This window comes from Calypte anna, chromosome 1 (genome assembly GCF_003957555.1).
Source record: "Calypte anna isolate BGI_N300 chromosome 1, bCalAnn1_v1.p, whole genome shotgun sequence".
NCBI classification, from domain to species: Eukaryota; Metazoa; Chordata; class Aves; order Apodiformes; family Trochilidae; genus Calypte; species Calypte anna.
Genome location: NC_044244.1, coordinates 20810651 through 20835784, shown reverse-complemented (window position 1 = coordinate 20835784; position 25134 = coordinate 20810651). Strand labels below are relative to the sequence as shown.

Genomic DNA, 25134 nt, shown 5'->3' with positions numbered 1-25134 from the left:
GCATCAGCAACCATAGTGTGGTAAACTTATGCACTATTTAGCCTTCAATCTAGCAAACTCTTTTTGAAGTAGTGGGGGTTTGCATTTTTCTGAAATAAGTACAATGTTTTCATGCAAACTTGGTACTGACTTGCCTGAATGTGCTCAGGCAAAACAGTACTATTTTATATCCTGTCAACATAATTCAAAAGTATTAATATTAAAAAAAAACCAAACCCAAACAAACCTAATTTGCAGTACAATGACTGAAAAAAAATCATCTTTAACTTTAACAGCTGTTGTCCATGTCCACAGCATGTGCCCCCTAACTCTTCAATAGAAACTGATTCCCCACTACTCACTTTCTGGGGGTAAAGTTACTGGCTCTACTCATATTTGATGGTGATTACAGTGACAATGATAATGGTAATTATTAGATTCTATGTTGTGTGGTAGAATGGAAGTTATAACCTCTGTTATTTCCTACACCACAGCAGTTTAGAGATGTAACAGGAATCAAGAACTTTTCTGTCATGGGAAAGAACTCTCCATTACTAACCCATGACCTATCAGAACTTGTGATGATTAAGCTGGATATGAATTACCATGATTTTTTACCAAGAGGAGAACAAAAACCTGGATGGAAAATGTTACTTTGGCAAGCATTAGTATTCATAAGCTGTGATAAATGAACAAGTCAACAAATATTAAATCAAGGTGGAAAGTATTATTTTAACTTTCATATCTAATTGCGAAATATAGACAATATTAACTGTTTTAATTCTATTTTTTTAAAAACAGCCTTCATGATTTGAATATAAAATGATGGCCATGGATACATCTCATGATCTGTCAGGACATACCATGACTGGCATAGCAATGCAGAACACATCAAATTATCACTGACTAAAACAGTTTATTATAAAATTATATGGCTTTCCACAATTTGCTTGTGCTTTTTGTTTCTGTGAAACAACTCTAACCATTCCTGAATTCAGCAGTATATGAATTCTGACATATCTCTGAATTCATGCAGAACGAGCAACAAAAAAAAATTAAGTTCATTATTAAAAGAAAGTGAATTCAAATTAATTCTTCTGAACGTACATCTAGGAAGTGCTGACACTCTTGACCATGGGAAAGTCTACAGGTGACTTACTGTTGGTTTCAAGACTTTCACATAGTTCAGTTTTGACTTCTCCATTTGGTCTGTCATTTCCTTTTTGGGTCAGTTTGCTTTGCATTGTGGCAGCTGTCACCACAGCCTTGAAGCTCCTCTTCCGTTTTTGAACATTCTGCTCTGGATGAAAAATGATAATATAAACCTTGGGCATATAGAGCATGCCCAGAGACACAGAAGCACTTAAACTCATGGAGACAGTAAGTGTTGTTGTCTGGATGTACATCTGGGGAAGGAAAGAAATAATAACATATAAATCATTGTTATATTGATTTCATATAAGAAAATAAACTATTAACTTAAAAATAGTACATGGAAATGGAATCAATAACACTCTTCCCTTTTTGTACATACATCAAAACTACCCCTGACTTTGGCTGACCTTGATTATAGTCATGTATGTCTGTTTTATGTTTTTTTAATCTTGAGACTAGGTGGTAGAAATATATTTATTAAGCTTCATTATCATAAAAGTAACCAAGATGCTGAAGCAAACACATTTTCAGAGAATAAGCAAATATGTCTGTGCATGACAAGAAAAGAGGCAATAGGGTTAGCCTTGTATCACCTTCTTCAGTACACAAAAGTATCTACAACAATATTCCACGTGGTTTTTCAGAAGCATGTGCAGCTTACTTCAACCAGCAGCACACAATGCAATCTAATGAGATCTTTGAGATACTATCTGAACTTAAATCCTGGAAAAAAAAAAATTTAGTTTCTCTATAGTGAAGCTTGGATATTCTTCAGTTTGTTGGCTTTTTTGTTTATTTGTTTTTAACAGTTGCACCTTACTGTTGAAGTCTAGTCACAATGCTTTGCTGACACACAATAAACACATTAATATTTCACAGTCCTAACTAATAAATAAAAAAATCAGGGAACCATGAAATCAGATCCTCAGGTCCTCAGAAGAACCCTAGTTCCCCATAGATATATATGAAGAAATAATCTGACATTTCTGAGTGAGTCTGTCTATTGTTTGTTATCACCTACAAAAATAAACCAACTCAAGTCTTCCATAATACCATAAAAAAATTAAAGTGATTATTCCATGAGAAAAACAGAGACAAGTTTCTATTTTGAAAAATATTCAGATAGCATATTATAAATACTAATTGTAGTTCTACTCAACATTTATTTTTTCTTAGGAAATTACATGTTCTAAGACATTTTTGAGACGATTTTATTTTACAGTTCTGTGTGGTTTCCTAAACTAAGCAGAAAATCTCTCATTAATCATGTCGTTATACTGAAAAAAATACCAAAGTAAAAACTGTTCATTGCCTTGGTGGAGCATTCACTGACATGGCTGTCAGACATGATTTTAAGCACTGGCCAATAGTATCACATTAACCTGGAGATATGGTAGAAAGTCTGTCTGCAATGTCAGCTTAAAATTATCTGTTCTTATTAAGTGCCCTTGGTTAACTTGGCCCTTGGCAGAAAAGGGAAGCTATGATAAACTGGTGTGCAGTCAGTATTAAGGCTGAATATTTTTTAATGTCTTTCAACTTACAATTTTTTTCCATTAGATGGTTTCTCCTTAGAGATCCCAAATAAACTGTACTCTCACTTAAAGCAATGTTAGGTGAAAACATGACAAATGTATTTTGGATGTACTCTCACTCTGAACCACCTTGCAAAATATCTGTATAACTGTATAGAGAAATGTAAAATATTACCAGAAAATGAGGGATAGCTCAAACTACTCCTTAAAAAAAGACTGATAATGCTTCAAAATTTGTAGGAAGCTGAACCTGCTTTCAAGGATAGCATTAGACTGAAAAGACAATCAAAATTTTCTAATGGGCTCAGGAATATTATAAAAGCAATACTTTTGTTTCAATAGTATGTCAAGGTAATACAGCATGAAATATACACAATATGCAATTATTGTAAATACACCAGTGAAATAATTAAATTTCTTTCAGTTTCCAAAATGACAGTGGTGTGCTTGAAAGCAGAGCATGAACACTTCTATTGAAAAATGTACATAGTCACAGTAATAAGCAGTCCTTTCCAGACATGTGTGGGAGGCCCTTTGTGCAGGATGCACATCCACATAAAAAAAGCAACAAAGACGCATCCATTTCTCTCTGAACCATACTGGCAGATCTGCAATTAAACTGGTTCAGCAGTGGTTTTTCGGGTTAAGCATTGCATAAAGTGGTGTACAAAGGTAGTATTTTGGTTCCTAAAGATTAATATATGTCCTAATGGGATTTGAAAAACTGAAATCAGTGCAAGTATACCATTAACAAGCTATTGCATATGAAAATTTCAATAAACGCAAAAAAATGTCTTTTTCAAGCCTCCCCATTTTTTAAATTCCAAGTCATGGTAGTTAAGTGGATCACCTGTGGAATCTGTAATAATGTCTGACACTGAAATATATTTTTAAAGTCTTTATCAAGTACACAAACTGTAAGGCTCATCTTTCTCTCATGGTTCAGTATAAGAATTAGACAAGGAAGGACAAAGAACCCCTGAATGTTATAGGGCAAAATAAATAAATTCATATAATTTTGGTAAAAAATAAGTGTATTATGTTAGATGCCAATGACCTATTTTGTGATAAGAAGTTCTGCAATGACAAGATACTGAAGAGAAACAATGTCTGCCTGAAGTTATATATTCAAGTAAGATCAGAGGTGAATAAACTGTAAATCTGATCATGCATTGACTGAGATAATAAAAGCCCATAGAATTCAATGCACTTAGTACAGGCATCTTGCATGAGCTATGTCATTACATCTAATGTATTTTCTGTGGATTCAATTGAAATTATCAGAACAACAGCCTATGTTAAAATTTCCAAATCACGGTTTCACGTAGAAGATTACAGTTCGTATGCAGTGGGTTTTATTTCTAATGATTGCTCTGTTTGCAAACCAGACACTGTAGTTACTGAAACATTAAACCAAGAGTGAGTAGAGAATGTTCTAACAAAACAGTTTTCTAATAGTGAATATAGCCTTGAGAGACCTGCAGCCCCAGGGATCCTGTTTTGCATAGATCACCCTTACTACTCACTCTTTAGTGAAGCTAATGAGAGAGAAAGGCTTCAAGAAACTTAGTAGATGTTAAGATGAAGACTAGAAAAAATACTTACTTGCACACCTTGCATGTCGTGTCCACATCAGTCTTACTCCATATGCTAATGCAATTGCATACTCAGCGGGAGACCTATACTCGTAAATGACAGTCTGGGTCTGATTCCTTGTTCAATTAGAACCATGGAACCATAGAATAGTCTGGATTGGAAGGAATCTTTACAGGTCACCTAGTCTAACTGCCCTCTAGTAAACACGGAGTTCATCAGTTTGCTCTAAGCCTTGTCTAACATGAACCTGAAAGTTTTCAGGGAGGGGGCTGCTACCACCTCTTTGGAGAATCTGTTCCAATGTGCCACGAACTGCAATTGCAAATAAATCTCTTCCTTATATCTAGTTTTGATCTAACCTCTTTTACTTTAAAACCATCACCCGTTGCTCTAGGGCAACAGGCTCTATTCTTTTTAAATGGTAATTTGCAGTTCAAGAGTCTGTCTACAGGACAAGAACAGTCCCTGCATCAAATTCTTCCGACATTTGAAATGACCCTTCTTGAAGGCTGATGAAGCACAAGTCTAGCAAACAGAATGGCACACAATTGGTTTGACTTTTACATGACTCTTATCTTGTTTTATCCCAGAGAAGATAGTGATATCTCCTGGTTGTGCATTTTGGGTAATTTTATTATTCTGTGAATAAAACTACTTGTAAATTTTACAGAATCAACCGCTCTAAAAATCTAGGAGCAACAGAAATTGTTCAGTTTAATAAGATATGAGGTCTGAATAATTTTTCATGTGTTTCACAGTGGTACCTCAATCTGAATTACAGGAGAATAAAGTTCCCTTTCTCACAGCAATTCATGGTTACACAGAAATGAATTTCAGCACTCCTCATGCTACCCTTCTGAACTATAAACTTTTTGTCCAATAAAGCCTTTCACAGGTGTAACAAAGATTTCTATATCTATTCTCCTTGTTCTTGACAGTCAGAAGATACAAGACAGAAAACTAAAATAAGGAGAGCACAAGAAAAAAAATTATACTGTGGGAGAACTTGATGCCTAAGTAATCTTCCTGTCCCTAACCCCCACCCCAGCCCTACACCTGAACTAATACAGGAATTGTTTTGTACTGTTTTCCACCTCCACACTCAACTAAAGATCCCTCACAACAGACTGTGTCTCATGCAAATTATCTAGACCCCTAGTTACATACATGCTCTGTCTGCCTCACAAATCATGTGGAGCCTTTCCACATCAGAAGGATCCTGCAGGCTTTGCAATACCTCTGACCGCCTAAGCAGCTAAAGCAGATAATGGATGTGTGGGTATTTAGGGATATTCTATCTTCTACCATTGATTATAGGACTACATATCTCCTTCTTTCTAAAGCTTCAAATGTGACATAAGAAATACAGGGGCATTGAGAAAGAGTATTTTAGAAAAACACATACTCTGACAGCTTCTTCAGTTTTGAAGTATGTGAAACTGAGTTGGCTCTTGAGTAACCTGAAAAATTTCTATGCATCAAAGCAGGTCCATGCACCAAACTATCCCACTATATGCAGCTGAATGCCTCTCAGCTAGACTTCACCATTTAGAATTGGAATATCCCCCACGTCTCCAGGAGTGTCCCATCAGTTCGGTGCTAGCAGAAGCAAAGTCATGCACATAGCATGCCCTGTGTTTGACATCAGGCTTTCATTAGAGGAAAAAAACCAATATTAATATTCCAACTTTGGTACAGATCGCTTCTTTGGTTTGAGTGATCCTCTATTTTCACACACAAGATTATATATAACCAGACTCTCTCCAGAATTGCTGATTTTCTCGTGGCACTTATTTTTATTTTCTACTCAGTTTTAATAGTTCACATAGATGTGAACTAATGTGATTTCAATAGTATATTTGGGGTAGGTGGGAGATATGGGGTAAGTGGGAGATATGGCTATTGTGTTTTCTTGAGTGAATTTAATCTAAGTTTTCCATTTAGGTGCAAGTTTTCTAACTGCTAGTAGTTGTAACACAGAAGATAACTAACTCCAGCAGTTAAAGAAGTAGTAAACCACAAAGAGAAGGTATAGCTCAAGCTATCCATCTGCCTAGTGTGGCTCCAGCTCAACTACTTACATGCCAAAGAGAAGTGGAAGTTTAAAAAGACACAGCTCATCTAATACCCTTTATTAGACAATTCTGTACAATTTGCCCTTCAGACGTGTCTTAGTCTGGGAGCTGAGGAAACAGCTTTAGTATCAAACTCTGGAGTCTGAACCATCCTACTGAAACAGATATACCCAGATAGATACTCTCAAATGTGTCCCACACTGCCAGTAACACAGAAAAGGAGTGAATTATGATTTAATTTTTCCCTTATTCTCATTACCAAATACTTTATGCCTCTTCTCTGAATCTTCTCAACTCCTTCATCCAGTTTCATTTTTTAATGCCAGAACTGCAGCAAGCTTCATATGCCACGAGAGTTTTTATTTCACATTCTATCCTGCCATTCCTACCTTCACTCCCAGCTGTTTGAAGCCTTTACCAAATCATTTATAGCCAGAAGATAAATGATACATCACAAAATAAAGATGCATGCTACCTGTCCACATGTATCCCAGAGTCTAGGAAAGACTGCAAAATAGTCCTTCTCCATTTATGGTGGAGAAAGCATGAGTATTTTAGTCTCAGCAAAACACTGAAAGTGTTCATATCCATTCTCCCATCTTTGTAGAATTCAGAGGGCTTAGAAATACAGGGTCTTTCTTCTTTTAAAGTCATACACATGCCATAATGTTACAAGTGCTTTTGCATGTGTAGCTACTTGCTAAAGGGTTGACTGGATGACAATACTTATGTTCCACAGCTGTGTTCACAAGCAAGAAATAAATGCCACACAATGGATTCCACACCAAAAATCAACATGGAAAAGGCTGGCTGCAGGCAAATGTATTTGAAACCAGAAGAGAATAAACAGGGAGGTAACAATGCTGGCAAGGTGCCAGTAACTAACAAAAGGATTTGTGCCTCTCAGCAGAACCTCTATCCCCATAAGCTTACACCTACAGATTTTTATTGCTTTCAGTGAACAACATGCTTTTTTTATCTGGACCTGTGGGAAGAAAATTCATCTTTTCATGAAGAAAAACATTGCAGGTTCAAGTCAGTCATTGTTTTACTCATAAAACAGAATTATTTGCAAGACACAAGAAAAACTTCATGGAATGAGTCTTTTTTGAACAATTGTTCACTGAAAAAAAGTGGGAAGCTACTCCACATATATATATATTTTTCTAAAACCTTTTAAAAACATTCCTTACCAAACTACCAATGAAAATGAGGCTTTGAGAGAAAAGTCAAAGCCTTTTCACACACATGAAAGTACAGCATTCATTAGGTTATTATCTCAAGCAGTAAACCTACACTGTAATTATGTACAGTGCAGAGAAAACTGAGAAAATAAATCCTCTTTATTTTTATCTATATGTTTCAGATGCTTTCAGAAACTTTAAGAGAAAGGAAAGATTTAATAAGTGATTTCAAATTAAATGTGTGCCAGCTTTACAAAGAGTGAACCTCCATTAAAGCTTGGATGTGAGACGAGCTATAAAAGCTTGTAGCCTAGGTAGAACACGTATTTTCACTTTCAAAAACTGAATTATGGCAACTATTTCCTTGTTCAGATTTTCCACCTAAGTCTAATTTTGACCTTTACTGCAATATTTATAAGTTTTCCCTTTCTACCTAGAAATTATCTTATGAAAATAAAGGAATAGCTTTACTAGGTTTTTTGTGGGTTGGGGTTTTTTTATGTAACATTGTAATTATTTTATGGTAATTAGATAAAGAAAACTCAGAGTTTTCAACTGTTTGTTAGAGATTGTATGTTCCACAACTGCATATTGCAAAGTTTGCATTGCATAGTTCTTCCTCGATAGTGTTTTTTCACTACTTTCCTAAAACTAACCTTAGTTCATCCAAACATTTTCAAGTGGCTTCTCAATATCAGATTTTACCACTGGGCTAGAGTAGGAGAGCTGTATCCCAAAGACAATCTCTGAGACTCAGATAATGGGAATTTGAAAATATTCACTGCCCCATGTTTTGCTAATCTGTCCTGTCATTTGGGAACAATTGCTTTTGTCCAACTCTGTGTATTTCTTCGTCTCATTTCTTAATAAAACACAACTCCTTTGACACACAGAGAAGATACTAGGGTTACACTGTAATGTATCAAGTGCAAAGAGGAATAGTTCATCTTTAGGATCTAACATAAACCTAAGACTATCATTCTATCTCTAAAGCAGACAAAAAAACAATGCTGTGGTATAGACTTGGGCACTAGGACTTTACTGCCTGTGCCATTAAACTGTTAAAGACTATTCTCTGTGGGAGTGGGACTGGGTCTAGGCCAATTCATACTCTCCCCAAAAGTTCCCAGGAGTCTAACCACAGTTTGGGATGATTCCCACTATGTAATGTTGATATATTCATACTTCTCACTAAGAGATTAAGAGATTTTATTATAAATGTATCGAGATTTTCACAACTGGGTTCATGGCTGATGAATACTCTTGGCACCGTATACTTGCTTTTTCAGATAAAACCTAAGAGGTTAACACAGGAGAAATCCATACAGACCAGGTGATGAGCTTATCAACAGCAGCTCTTCAGAGAAGGTCTTGAAGATACCAGTGGATCAAAACTTGGAAATGAGCCAGCAATGTGCACTTGTGTATCCTGAGCTGCATCAAAAGAGGCATGACCAGCAGAGAGAGGAAGGTGATCATCCTCCTCCTCTACACTCTCATGAGACTCTACCTGGAGTCTCATGGACCTGTTAGAGTGTGAACAGAGAAGGGCCAAAAAAAGGCTCAGCAGGCTGGAACACCTCTTCTATGAGGAAAGGGTGAAAGAGTTGAGGTTGTTCAGCCTGGAGAAGAGAAGGCTCCAGCGATATTTTATTGCAGCCTTTCAATGTATAAGGGGACCTTTAAGACAGACAGAAAGAGACTTTTTAACAAGGTCTGTAGTGACAGAACATGGGACAATAATTTTAAACTGCAAGAGTGTAGAAGATTGGATATAAGGAAGACATTTTTTACGATGAATGTGGTTGAACATTGGAACAGGTTGCCCAAGGTAGTTGTGGATATCACCTCCCTGGAAATGTTCAAGATCAAGTTGAATTTTGAAGATGTCCTGGTGCACTGAGGCATTGTTGTCCTATATGACTTTTAAAGGTCCCTTCTAACCCAAACCATTCTATGATTCTATGAATGGTAACAGCATAGAAATTTCTCAACATGGTAGACATTAATACTAGTTGTAATTTCTACTGGCATAGAGAAAGTAGTTCTTATTTATACATTAATTGAAATTCCAACATAATGTAGGAGTAGGATTTTATGGTATATTGAGCAAAACGCCAAGCAAAGAATTTATTCTTAGTTTAATTAAAATTTTAACAGCTGAATTAATCTATAGGAAATATTATTAAAACAGTTACAATGGTACTTGCTTTTATTATTCAAAGGAATTAATTATTGTGGGAAAATCTCATTAATAATGTATGTGAATCTCTTATACATGAACTTCTGAGTAGTAGTCCCTTTTCTGCAGTGGTATATACCATGTCCATGCTCCTCTGGTTCCTAAAAAGAGATTCAGCCCTCGACAAGAAGAACAGAGGATAGGGGAGGTTATGTTCAACTCTCAGAATCCCAAGTCCTTCATCAGGAGAAGGTGAACAATGTTGATGGCCAATGTTCCTCCTCCTTTTTCTTGCATCCAGCTCAGGCTACTTATACACATTTTCTAACACTGTGATTAGTTGCTCTTTTCAGAAATTATTTTCCATCCAATGTCTATCTCCACCCATTAACTACTTATTAATTGAAATTAAGTTCCAATTACTTTGTTACTGAGTGGCTTCACAAGATTGCTAGATCTTTATCATGCACAGTATTCATTTAGCTGAGCTGAAACAGTACTACTGACTAGTAATGTTCAGACTGAGGGACAATGGTTATCGTGACTAACAAAAGCTCAGGATACAAGCCAATATATCAAAAGCCCAGAGTATTAGTGCTATATAGACTATAGGCTAATACAATGCCTGTTGGTCTTTCCTAGTAACAAAAAAAAAAATTTATTGAGCCACAGCTGGGCACTCCATACAATGGTGCATTTCAACCATATTTCCAATTTTATTTAGTAAAAAACATTAATTACAAGATTTTCAGAGATTTTCTACCAGAGATGTGGTCCAGTCCACAATCAATTTCATGGTCCTTTCAAATAATTAGAAAATTAAAACTCATTTTGGTCAAATGCATTCTGATTCCTCTTAGATCAATTCAGCTAGATAAGATACAGCTCATCTTAGAGAACAATTTTTTTTTTTCACTTTTCTATAAATTTTTATTAAAAATATTTTATTAAAATATTTATTATTAAGTCATTATTCAGGAATCTGCTTTTAATGTAGTTTGTATTTCTCTAAGGCTAAATCAACTCAGCAATGTGGCAGGTGGAAAGCTATTCAAAATAAATTAATGTAGACTGGCACATTTTCCATTATAATCCATTGCAAAACATGGAAGCTGACATTCTGGAACACTTAAAATTTGAGGAGCCACTTAGCAATCCCAAAATTGTCACTTTCATATGCATTATTGTCTAGAGATGAAAAAATAAAAGAAAGAAAATTTCTGTATAAATAACAAGTAAGGAAGTTACCAGGAAAAAGAAAAAGTATGGCTTGAACTTAATTTATGCTCCAAGTTTAAAATGAAAACTAAATGGTTTGCTCTAATACAGAGAGATCATTCCCATTACAATGGGAATACATTGATGTTCAGCAGGCAATCTTTTTTCTTGTCCAGATTTTAAATTTATAGAGTAATACAATCCCACCTTTTCAAAATTACCAATACTTACTGAAGATCTATTTCCTATACTAAAAAAAAAAAAAAAAAAATAGAAAAATATTAAGCCTAATTGCTGGTTTATTATGCTATTAACTGTAATTTAATGTTTGTCTTCTTAAGACTATTAAATATGCATAATACCTGAGCTAAAGAGATAACTGTGCCCTCAGAATTCAAAAAAACAACCTCTAACTCTGTAATAATTAACTTGCTACTAGGTTTAGCTTTAAAATGTGTTTGTTTATTCATTTAGGGCACATGGCTTAAATGTCAGAGTTTAAGTACCTGATAGAGACAGATATTAAGTTAAGTACACTTGTTCAGAAGATAATTTTACTTAGCATTTTCAAACAGGGCATAATTACATTACTCTGCCATACAAAATGATGGAGACTTAAATAAGTAACAGCTGGGTACCCCAATGGCTGTACAACTGCAGGGCAGCCTTTGGCAGGAAAAGCTGTGCAAACATAACCAATACATTATGCTAATGGGAACAATGTAATGAGCAAGGAAGCAGCTAAAATGGAATGACAAAAAGAAAAACAAACAATCAAACAAGTCCCTTCAGCCCTTAGCACTCATTTTCATTGCAGTTTGTGAACAGAAATCTTATAGTGGCTGTATACAAGTACCAGCCTTATCTAGAAATGCTTGTTGAGTACACTCCTTATGTCAGAATACATTTAATGACAGCAAGACAAATCCACTGGTGGTTGATTCCTTGACTCTAAGGAATTCACTGACCTGCTCCAAGTGGTGAACTGACCAAAATGTATAAACTAATAGAAATATTTTTACATTTATTTCCTCTCTGGTCTTTAAAAAAAAAAAAAAAAAAAAAAAAATTAAACTGTATAAGTGGTCAAAATTAAAGTCAAAATTATGTCCATAATTATGTCCAAAGTCTTTCCTCCCTGTTACTAGTTGCTAGTAATCTCTAAAGGTTTCACTTGAGTCTTTACTTTTCTTGGTGTCAGACTGATTTTTTTTATTCTATAATCCATTGTGACACTGCTCCATTAAAGTTTCTCTGACAGATTTCACTCATTGTAGAAGGCTATTGTGAATTCTATACCTAGCTCTGGAGCAGGATGAAATCTCCACTAATCTGAACTGGATTTTTGAACGAGGTGCCAGGTTCCTAGCTGCAGTGCAGAGGTTATGTTGTATGTTATACATGGTGAGGTCTGTGACACATCTGGCCCTCAGCCCTTTCAAAGTCTGCTCCAAAAGGACTTTCAAAATAGCATTTTTCAAAATAACTCTTTTCAAATAATCCTTATGAAAGAGCCTATACTGCTTCATAATGTAAGACAAAAATCATAATCTAGACTAGCCAAAACAGAAGCTGTGGATAGGGATTTGCAGGGGTGGAGGCAATCTGGAAATGTTTAAGGACAGAGAAGAAACCAGGGGAGAAGAAACACCTTAAGAAAATTAGCTTATGAACTGCTGGAGGCAGTAGGAATACAGAGGACTTTCTAACAGGTATTTTCCCTATTATTTTTCATGTGAAAGTATAGCCCAAACTGGGGTTGAAATGCTGGTGATCCACAAGCCACAGACAAAGGAATCTGATGCACAGTGAAAAATATCAATTTAGGCAAAAGTCTAATATGAACAGTGACAAAACAAAGGATTTATTGACTATATTCACACCATCTATATAAGGAAGTGCACAAACACAGAACACAGAGCAACTCTCCCTGTTCCACAGCCATTGTTATCTAATTTTACATAAGTAATGTCAAAAATATGTCAAGTAGCAGAAGACACAGATTCAACAGAACCATGAAAGGACAAGCAATTTAGCAAGCAGAACTTTGCTTTGGGACATTCTATGTCCCTCTGTGATGGCATGTGACCTCTGTATGAACCTAGGCAGGTTCATTTTTGCTGGCTATGATGTTTTAATTTTTTTCTCATTAAATGGCTTTGCATACTCTGAGCTTCACTTCAGCAGTCTTTCTCCAAGCTCAGATTAAAGTTTATATGCAAAATCTCATATCTTCCATCATTGTCTGTACACCCATCATCTGTCTCACTTGGCTTGAGTCCACCAATTCAGAAGAGAAAAGGAAGAACTACCACCTCTTTTAGTCTATTCAAAAGCTTATCTGGTTTCAATAAGCATGGCTGTTATGGATTCCCTATATACTTCCTAGAGAACAGATTTGCTGAATACCATTATTCCACCTTGTCTGGGTGAAGATTTACAAAGGAGAAAAGGGCATGTCAGGACACATGTATCTTCATTTCTCCCATTGAATTACCTCAATAGCAGACTTGTGCTGAACTTGCTCCCCAGTTTATTGATTTGCGTCTTGAACTGGGAGGCCAGTATTTCAGATGTGGCTTTATAAGAGCTAGGTAGAAAAGAATAATTCCTTCCCTCAATCCATCTGCTTCTGTTAATACAGAATACAGGCTGCTTTGCAACCTGGTAGCTCATGCTCAGTTTGCTATCTGTAAGGCCTCTGGACATTTTTGCACAGAGCTGTTCCACAGCCAGCCAATTTACAGCCTGTACCTATTGCAAAAGCTCTACCTTTTTAGGTGTTAAACTCTGCATTTGTCCTCATGAGGTTCCCATTGGTCCATTTCTCCATTCTGTCTAGGTGCCTCTCAGTGACAGCTCTTTCTTTCATCATACCAACTATTAAACCTCACTTTGGGACCGTCAACAAACTGTGTGAGATTGCATGTCATTGCTCCTTATTGGTCATTGGTAAAGTTGTTAAACAGCACAGGCTCCTTGTTACTGGCCTCCAGGAAGAGTAATCCTGGAGGATTACCTATATCTGTGACCTATTACCTATAGGTGACCCACTGAGTCCCAGCTTACCCTTACCTATTTGGTTGTACACACACTCAACTGTGACATCCTACCATGGCTACCAAAATATTGTGGGACACAATGCCAAAAGCCTTGCTAAAATCAAAGTAAATGATAATGTGTGCTCTCTCCTCATCCATAAACCCAGATGTCCCATCACAGAAGACAATCAGATTGATCAGGCACATTGACTGTTCCCAGTAAGCTGCTTCCCTTTTGTGTGACCATAAATGTGTTCCAAGAGGACTTTGTCCATAAATTTCCCAGGGACCAAAGTGAGATGGACCTGCCTGCATATATATCTGTCTAAATGTTTTTCAGCTTTTAGTTGTTCCTAAAATTGAGTGCTAGCAATTGAGTATTTACAGGAAAATGGGAGAAGAAAAGCTTTCACCACAAGCCACATAATAGTAGTAGTGATAATTAGATGTTATACCAGAAGCCCTATATAGTAGTGGTAATAGTTAAGAACAGTTGCTGAACTATCTGTACTAAAAATTGAGAATGGTTACTGAATTAATAGGGCTTTTTTCTTTCTTTGTCTCTGTGGTACACTCTTGGCATCTTGACTTTCCCTGTTCTGTCTTCTTGAAATAAATATAGAGGATTGAGGCAGGATCATATTTTAATTTGCCTTAATTAGCTTTAATGTGCTCCATTTTGTACATTCTGGAAATTTATATAACCCAAATAATAATGAGAGCAATAACATATTAGTATGTAAAGTGAAATGATAAAATATGGCAAAACCTGGCTACAGTATAGAGATTCAGGACATCTCAATTTATATTCTGTCTATATTATGGTATCTTTTACTTGAGTACTTTATCAAAATTAAGATGTTCTACTCATCAGGGCATTTTATAAATGTTAATTATTAATATAAGATAAGCTTTTCCTTCAGTAATGTTTCCAGTACTCAAAGCCAATCCAGAATTCAACAGATTGTATATTTTTAAGATGTTGCCAATGTTTTAAACAGAAAATCCCTCTGGTTTACACTGCCGTATATTCAGATTGCTGCTGCACATCTGCTGTAATTATTAAATAGGACATTGTAACTCTGGAGGAAAACTAACTCAATTAAGTGAAAGAATTGAAAGGTAGTTTCCTTCTTAAAAATAAATAAATAAATAAACAAATACACTTTAAATTTCTACTTTAAAGCTGTAATTAATATCTGTTATAGTATAATAAAATGGCAGAGAACAGTTGCATGCCAAAAGAAACATGAGCACACAATTACTAGTTACAAAATACTGTTTTCCTGCTGATAAAAAAAAATTAAGAATCATCACTAGATTTGTTAGTTATGATTCTAATATATCTAAATAAAGGGACCGACACTCCTTGTTCTTTTAAACTAATGAGATGATCTATTTGCTTCCCTTTCACTGGAATACTGCCTGCAGCTTGCAAAATGGTGGCCAAACAAAAGAGCCAACTTTTTTGGTTCCCTTAACTGCTTTCTTGGACTTTTCCAAATTAAATGCTCTATCTTGCCAGATAACCCAGTTTTCTACTGCTAAATGTAATGCTTGTCTGAACTAAAAGGCCTCTGCACTGGCCAATCTGCTGGGGCTGTTCTGTCAAAGGCTCTTGATGGATGCCAAGAAGAGATGCTCTCCTGCCAGCACAGTTACATCACCTTACTGAATGACAGATGCAAAACTAACATTAGCTTTCCTCTACTGGCATAGACATGGTGGGGCTTTGCCAGCATAACTGTGTTAGTCAGCTTCAGTATGTGAGTGTGGATTGAGTTGGTTTTTTTTTGAGTTTCCACTCACCTAGGTTTGTCGTCAAGAATTTGCAGACATCACTTAATAAGGTTACTATTAGTGACCACAAAAGCAGATGACAATGACTTCCATCTATAAAGTGCTTAATTTGCTAAAATGCACCCCAAGATTTAAAAGGTACCCTTGAAGACCATAGATTACTGTTTGATTTGGTTAGAAAGAAACAGATCTTCAGAAAACTTTCTTCTATATGTATGACCAGAGAGTCCAAGAAGCAGCAGTTTCTATCTGACATTTTTTCTTTGTGAGAGTATTCACAGATTTATTCTGCAGTGGAGAGGTTATAACATCTTATGAGATGTAGTTCACATAACAGCTTCTTCCTCTCTTTTCTAGCTGTTCTTGTATGACCTGCACTTCTACTTAAAAGCTGGCTGACACTGGATGCCAAACCATTCTTTTATCTAAAAAAAATTTTTTTTTTTCTGTTAAATTGGGATGGAGTTAAGATGACCAGAGCCGGTCATAAGTAAATTTTAAATACTTCTAATATACAACTTCATAAACTGCCCATACATTTTTCTGTCCAGTAGAACCTCACAAATCCCTAACTTAATCTGACAGATTTAACTGCATTTCTTCCTATGATTCCTATAAGCCTGAAGAAATAATATTGTCGTTGCTGTTGTTGAATGACTTGTTAGTAAATCTGGCCTGAATTACAGACATCTACAGTATTCATTTTCTGAAAGCAAGGGGATATTTTTTTCATGCTTTGCAAATCAACACGAAGAACAAACCAAGAATAAACAAGGTGCAATAAAATGAATATAGTTATTTTATTCATTATTTAGCTTTATAACTGCATAAATAATCTGGCCTACGGTAGGAACAGTCCAGTCAAATTTAGCATACCATTGTTTTTATGCAGAAGTGGTTTGTGTAAATTGTATTTGTGACAGGTTATAATACTATGAGGAAATAATTTAGATGGAAGTAATAGATGACCCACAACAACTCTATCAGAAATATATTATTGGTGTAGCATAGTGAATAAACCCATCATGTTCCATCTATTGAGCTTCACCAAGAGGCAAAATAATATACAGCATATGATAAAACCAATATGAAAAAGCAAATCTTGTTATTTAGCAAGTATATAAATCCTCCAATAGCCAAAAGCTTCCCAAACAACTCTTCCTGGTGAGCCTTATAGAATAAACCTGTAGCCAGGATCACTTCATTTCCTTGTGTTTCCCTTACTTGTAACCTCTCTTGCCTTTATCTCTGAAAGCATTTTTAGATTTTTATTACCTGACAGATCTCCTACATCACTGACATAGTACCCTACCTTCACCGACTTCCCTGATTGCATAACCTTAATTTTTCCAACAGAAGCATTAAATGAAAGAATCCTTAACACCCTGAGATGATTCAAGTGAAGTACTTCAGAACTAAGGGTGTAATAGGAGACAGTAGGTATAGAAACATTTAGGACATTAAAAATAACTTCTTGTCTTTCCCCACAGCTTCTCTCTCCCATCTTCCTAACAATATTTTTTACTTTTTGCATGAGGTTTATTTTGGCTTCCAGAAGGGAGTGTATTTAAATTCCATTGGTTGACTTGTATTAACTTCACAACTGTTGGCCAAACTACTCTAGAGTTTGTATTAACTGTGTTCCTCTCTTCCAAAGGAAAAAGGGAGTGTGAAATCTAAATTGGATACAGTGTTTAACAAATTTTGCCAACCTTTTCTCTTGCCATTTTCTTGTCAATTAGTGGCTATTTCAGCCATCATTCTTGACCATGCTTTACCACTGCTGCTCATCCTGATGGCTCCCAGACCCTGGCTTTCACTCCTTGGATATGTTCGAAGCATGTCTAAGGTCTATAAAAAGTTCCCATGGGGAATTTACCCCAAATGGTACTCTCTTTTACCATACTGTTGAGGAAAGAGTTAGTATTCAATCTTTCTCTTCACAAATAATTCTGTTGCTCATACATACATGACCCTTTTTTTCACTCATTTGGTGTTATGTTGCTTGACAAATGCAAACATAGGTATTTTGTAGTAATCACCTTTTCTTAGCCATATTCCTACACTTCAATGAAAAATCTTCACAAAACTGCATATGCCAAAGAGGGTTTGAAGGCCCATTTATTCTCTGTGTATATGCTCCAGTCCAATCTATAGTTTTCATAGATGTAAAAGAAATGTGAGAAGCGCTCACTGAATCACAAGTCAAATCATATAAAAAGAATCATAAATATATTATTTCACTGTTTACTCAGCCCTAAGACTGACTCTTAACAAGAGATGTTTAGCCACATGAGACAGGAAATAACATCTTCTCGCTTATCCACATTCACGCTCTGTCTCTTGCATTTGATTTGTGCCAGATTAGCAGAAGAGTGAAGGATTGTTTCTCCCTGTGCAGAGGGAATGCAGAGGTCTCCCAACAGCAAGTGGCTTTCCTCACCATATGTGCTGCTTCATCTTGGCCCAGCAGGGCTGGAAAATGAATTTGCGGATTTTCAACCCAGCACACGTTATGTAAGCGTCAGCTGCAGCGCTTTGCTCCATTTGTGCTTTCAGTGACTTATTCACATGCATTTCACAGAGAGCCCAAAAAGTTAGAAAAAATTGAGTATGTGTGGCAAGACCTATGGAATTCAAGTTAAAATTGCTCTCTGGAGGTGAAATTCAGGTTAGTACTTTACATATAATCACAATGTAGCTCGGTAAGCAGGGTTGTGCACATGCATCATACTTAGGCATCGGTTCCCAGGGTAGTCCAAAATCATCCCTGCTGTTCTCAACGCTGATAAAACAATGGACTAATCTGAGACTATAGACTCAATGGAGGCAAAGTGACTGAATGAATAACTATTCATTTGGCTAATTGTTACTGTTGTTCTTTTGGCACAGATTTTGGACAACACGGGAGATTTTCCTAGCAGGTCCTGTTGCCATAGGGCAATAGATAAGCACAATTTGCAGGTTGTTCCAATAGAAGCAGAAAGGACAATGCAAGGCAGCTGTTTGTAAATAGTTAAAGATAGTTAGGGGATGCTTTGATTATCATATAACAATAGGAAAAGTCTACGGATTTGGTAAAAAACAAAAACAACAAATAGACATTTCCAGGAATGTCACCCACACCAGTTAAAAATGCCATTGCAGGGACCCAAACAGTGATAGACCATTCTGTTTGAGTGATTCAGGTCTCCTCATGAGAATTACTTTATGCAAAATATGTCAGCCAATTATATGATTTTTAAACAAGCATTCTCTCTGTGAATGTTTTCAACACATGAACAATATAGCCCTGAAGGACATTTTTTAAAATGATAAATGATCATGTTCAAGTCTTACTTGCCAACATATGACTTCCCCTCAAGGATTAGTATTTCAGATGCAGTATTTGAAGTTGTTTCCTTAAATGCTGGATGTTCATGTCTACATTGTTTTCACTAAGGTGCATGATGGCCAGCTTCCAGTTAAGCACAGGTGAAGTCATGATCATTCTTCTTTCCTTCAAGAACACCAGAAGGGATGAGATGACGAAAACCCTGTAGTTTGGGCACCAGTTGTGAAGTTAATACAACTCAACCAATGGAATTTAAATACACTTCTTTCTGGAAAAACTATCAGACTGCTGGTCAGACAGCGTGATGCATTTTGCCCTTGTATTCTGACCCAAGCAACACCAAACTGCACCATTAGAAGATATTGAAGCCCATAAAGCTTACCTCTGCAATTGTAAGCAAAGAATTATACTCCTTAATACTATTTTAATGAGTGTGTAAACTGAGAGCTTCCTAGAACAGAGGAGGTCTAAAGGAAGCCATAATTTAAAATGCTGTCCATAAGTATTTCTATGCTAATACATCTGTGTATCACTCCATTCTTAAAAAGCATATTGTAGATTACAAGTGGATGAATTGACCTTACTTTAATATTTTATTGATGCAATTTATATAGTAATCAAATACTCAGACAAGTCTTTGTTCCTGAGCTACTGGCAGCATTAATTCAGACCTTTTGTATCTACATAGTAGATTTAAAGCATTCTTCCAAAATTTAAGACTCTAATTTATATCATATCAGATGATCTTCATCACTTATAAACAGGCCCATCAAAAAGAAACAGAAGTATTTTGTCATGTACAGAATAAAGGAATGTACCCATTATATTATTGGGTTTATGTTTTAGGCTGTTAATACTTCATAACTGACCACGCAAACAATGCCTACCCACCCTCACCCTTACCCCCAAAATAATTACTCTGCTACATCGACTGTCTCCTTTTGACTCAGAGAAAACTTTCTCAAGTCATTTGAAGTTTTTTCCTATGAATATCAACATGTGAGGGTTTTCTGCCAAAGCAGAAAATGGAGGCTGAAAAGTAGCTCAGTTTTCAGTCTTATAACTCTGTGACTCTGCAGCACCCAGGCTTTTCTCTATGCATAGGTAATGAAACCAGGAATTCACCTTCACACACACACTCTGCCAGGAAAGTATTCTACTAGTATTCTCCCAAAACTTACATTTCTGCCACCACAGTTCTTCCACCATTTTCATATATTTTTCATTTCCTTTCTTGTCAATACTAAACAGTCAAAGATAATTCACAGCTTCAGACTATAAGAAGCTATGGGTTGTTAAAGGATCTACTAATAAGAACAGGATTTTGGAATGACAGATTATATGTGTGAAAATATGATTGACTGAAATTGTGTGTGGGATAAACTACCAAAAACTTATCTTATCATAGCAAAGTAATACAGAATATCAGAGACATGTAAAGCCATTATCATGTCTGCTGGAAGTCATATTGAATCATGAGTCTTCTGATAACCAAAAAGAGGAAAAAAAAATAAATACTCTTTAATTCTGCAATGCAATTACATTCCATTTCCTCTGAGACAGAATTCATCAGCCACAGTAATGTTCTCAATCAAAAGTAAAAGCTACAGAGCTGATACTAATGGTTAACAAAACCCGAAAATTTTTAACTAAAAAACATTCAGTAAAATTACGAGACATAATGAAAATATTGTACAAGAGAGCATTTGCTTGCTTAAATGTTCCTTTCAGACCACTGAAGTGCTATGAGTCTAAGGATTCCATTTATTTTATTATTTTAAAAAAATCATAGAATCTGCTGAGTTGGACGGGACCCATCAGGATCATCAAGTCCAACTCCTGTTCCTGTGTAGGGCACCCCCAGGATCACACCACGTGTCTGACACTGTCATCCAAATAATTCTTGAACTCAAGCAGGCTTGGTGCTGTGACCACTTCCCTGGGGAGCCTGTTCCTCTGCTCATCCACCCTCTCGGTGAAAAGCCTTTTCCTAATATCTAGCCTATCTTACCTAAAATTCCTAAGTAAGTACTGTTCATTAATACTGTGCTATTTTAGCACATACAAAAGCCTAGATTCTGTGGTATGGATACATTAATTTTTATATTTGAAAGCTTCTATACATGTCCAGAGACACCACATTTGATAAACACTGTGCTTGCAATAATAAGATTATAAATCAGCCATTGACAGGTGGACGTTAACTTTTCTATTATTATTTGAAATGGATTTTGTAGAAAAACCATGAGTTTGAGACTCGGCACACTGACTAGGAGCCTAGGGTGACTAGGTTCATCTATATTACTCGTCTGCATAATGTCAAATAAATCTCACCTTATCTTTCTGGAGAAAAAATACTGCCATAAGGAAACAGAATTGTGCAGCTCCATTACATTAAGTTCACTAACATCTTGCATTGCTTTATTCATCGAGCTCTATCCACCACATCCTTACTAATACCCATACAATCATCCAGCAGATTTTTTTAATCATATTTACCTTTTTTTTTGTTGGAATGTACTGAAATATGGTTTTGTTATAGTAATTATACATTTTAAAATTATTTTTAAAGGGCTCATCAGTTGTAGAAACGTTCTAAAAAGTCAATTTAAAAGTGCTACAGTCATGAGAGGACTCCCATGGCCTGAAATACAACCAGTTAAATGTGTAAAACATGTATCTGCAGAGACTTTTAATCAATAGGTCAACATGGCAATGCAATCTGTTCCTGCTCCACTGAAGTGCTTATAAATTACACTACAAACTAAGCTCTAGTTACTATAAAACATCATCCCATTTGATTAGGCATTGATGCATATGACATGTTATATGTGTGGGGTGACTACAGATTCTCCATGTGCTGAGCACTCAGGCCACCCAGATGAAGTGTCAGGATGCAATCAGACCTTGAAAGGTAGACATGTACAGAAAAAATGCCAAGTGAGGGAGGCTACCTGTCCTCATTTGACTTCCAGAGCAGTAATTAAACAGTGTGTCCACAAGCCACACAATGCTTCCCCATCAGAACAGGCCCCCTCTAGATTAGGAGCTTCCTCTAATAGAAGAGGTACTTTTTAAACTCTTGCTGCCACAACAATTATGTCAAATTAGGAAAATTCACCAACTGCGTAAAACCTAAAAGCTTCCACTAGGATGAAAAGTCATACATTATATATTTGAAAGGTATTAAACGTTGTGTTTTGCATTATCAGATGAAAGCATATCAGAGTAATCACAAATAATTGAGTGACACAAGCATTTGGTGTCTACTCTTAAAAAAGTGTACTGTTCCTACACAAGTAGGAAGTCACAGCAGGTTTACAGATGCCCATTTTCTTAGCCTCATAGAAAACAAATTTCAAACTCTGCAGGATGGAGATATGGAGAAATGAAGACATGATTTTAAATTAATGTCATTCTTTTTCATAACCACAGCTACCTAAAGATGGGGGGAGTTTTTTGGTTTTACTTATTTTTTGTATAGAATGACTGACCAGCTCTCCCATATAAAGGGGAGATGGAAAAAACAGATGAGAAAAAAAATTTAAAGGCCTGAACATCATGAAAGTTTCCCAGGATCACAGAAAGTTCTCCAAAAAACCTAAAAGCTGTGACAAAAAAAAGCAAACAAAAAACCCAAACCCAAAGAAACCAAAAAGACCCCTACACAGTTTTACAGATTTCTACTGCAAATAGCTATTTTATTTAAAGAAATATGTAATATAGACTGAAAAATACTTTTTTACTAAGTATTTAATACATTTATAGTTTATGTGTTTATAGAAGTTACCAGATTAGAGTATACCACAATGGGGTCAAATATCCTGTCTTAAAGTGTGGCCAAAGATAGGGGACAATAAAAAACAGAGCTAGGCAAAAAAAAAAGTAGTCTCATAAAGTTCCTGATAATTAATCATTAGGGACTGAATTAAACCCTTAACTCTAATTTATCCCCTGACAAAATTGTTTCAAGCCTTGGCAAATGCTACCATATGCTATTGCTATCCTTATCACCTAATTCCTTTTGAATATTGTCAGATTCTTAGGCTCTCACAGATCTCAGTGCAGGCCCATCTGTGTATCTGCAAAATTATTCGTTGTTTTGAATCTGACCTTCATACTTCTGTGGCTGTATAAAAATCCATGGTGATGTGTATTGGCACTCAGAGTTTAGTCTCTCTTTTCTCAGTTTTCTGGTGCTATGTATATTATAAATCAAAAATACCCATCCCTTGGCTAGACAAAATTCCTATCCTGGCTAAAAATCTTTGAAGTTCACTGTAGGTGAGGAGCTACTCTGTATTTTTATATTCAGGGACACCTGGACTTTTAATCATGATGCTTATTGAACTGTTTGGGAATGTAGGCATATAACCACTTTAAACCTTCAGGCAGAGTTGTGGGCCAAAGAGAATCTGTCTTGGTTGACAGTATGTTTTAGGAGGACTGCATTGCATTTTGCACAGAATCACCACTAAAAAAAGACTATTGTCATATATTTTAATGTCACTAAGAGATTCAAGGATACCAATAATTTCAGTGGAGATATCCTGAGATAGCCTTTGCCTCCTTGGACAGTAACTGTGCATTTGTATTGTGTTAGTCATCTATTTCCATTCACCAGTGACTGCAGTCAAAGGCTGTGCTTCACTTAAGGCTGGTGGAGAATATTGTGCCTAGCAGTGCCATGAATGAATGGGATAAGACAGTGAAGCTAAATCAGCAATGTTTTTTTTCCTTCTGGTGTGGTAAATAAACCATCAGCTAAAATTGGCTCGAATGGAACTAAATGCATTTATTTGGTTTTCCTCACAGAAAAAAAAGTCCATAATGTACATAAATTTTTATTAATGAGTATTTTATCTATCACTGAATCATATATTACTTTTTTCTGGCTATGGAAACGAAAGTAAGTTGAACCAAATAGAGCTGTCAGAGACAGAACAGATGGGGGCATACTTTTACCTCATAAATATTGTTGTTTTACTTTTCTTGAGAATGGAGGGAATTTGGCTCGTATATTCCAGAACAATAGCTTTATAACCTAGCTACTGAGCATCCTGGAACTATATTTTGCTATATCTTCAAATGAAAGTTTTCTATATGAATGAACAATTAAAGATTCTCTGAAACTAGGACTCCAGCTTTCTCTCCCTAATCTGTCTCTTGCAGAAGGTTCTTTGGAACAATTAGCTCCTTTGCAGAGCATCACTCTTAGAGGCAAGGCACAGAAGTAGTGCAGAGCTAAAACCTATGATAATTACCAAAGGCAGTATGGACAAAGCTTCAAAAAATACCCTGCTCTCCTTTTTATACTCTTACTATCCAGGAAGGAAATGAATTCACAAATTCTACATGCTTTCATGGTAAAGGACCTATGTAACAGAGTGAGATTTCTGTTACAAAAAGTTATCTCATATGCTTTATGACCTCAAATTATTTCAGTCATTTTGAATGGAAAAAAACAAAACAAACAAAACCAATCAAAACCTATGTTTCAGGTCCATGGGACCCAGAAGAGACCAGTTTTTAAGTGTCCTGTTGTATGGATCCAGCTGCTATTGTGGTTGCAGTGGGTTTGCATGGCAAGGTTTTAGTAGGGAGGAAGGTTACCAAGGTGGCTTCTTTGAGAAGCTGCCAGAAGCTTCCTCCACATCAGATAGATTCAATGCCAACTGGCTTCAAGATGGACTTGCTGCTGGCCAAGTCTTAGTAGTAATGCCTCTAGGGTGACATTGTTAAGAGAAAAAGAAAACAAAACAAAACATCTGCAGAAGAGCAGCCAGGAAAGAGAGAGAAAGTATGAGAGAAAGCAGCTTTGCTGATACCAAAATTATGGAAGAAGGAAAGAGGTGTTCTAGGATGAGATTTCCCTGCAGTCCCTGGAAAGGACCATGATGAGGCCGTTCCAAAGGAGGCTGTGACCCTGTGGGAAGCCTGTGCTGAAGCAGGTCCTGACAGGACCTGTGGATTCATGGAGAGAGAAGCCCATGCTGGCAGGACTTGTAACTCCATCAGACTTCTAGACTTTCTAA

The 25134-nt window shown here is 36.2% G+C and overlaps 1 protein-coding gene across 1 annotated transcript in view; it reads right to left on the bottom strand.

The window, feature by feature from the left end:
- GRM8 (glutamate metabotropic receptor 8) overlaps nt 1-25134 on the bottom strand; it is a 318849-nt gene that overhangs the window by 4405 nt on the left and 289310 nt on the right. Inside the window, exon 9 of the mRNA XM_030449843.1 lies at nt 1139-1385. Coding sequence (XP_030305703.1) covers nt 1139-1385 — 247 coding nt within the window. The remainder of the gene's footprint in view (nt 1-1138; nt 1386-25134) is intronic.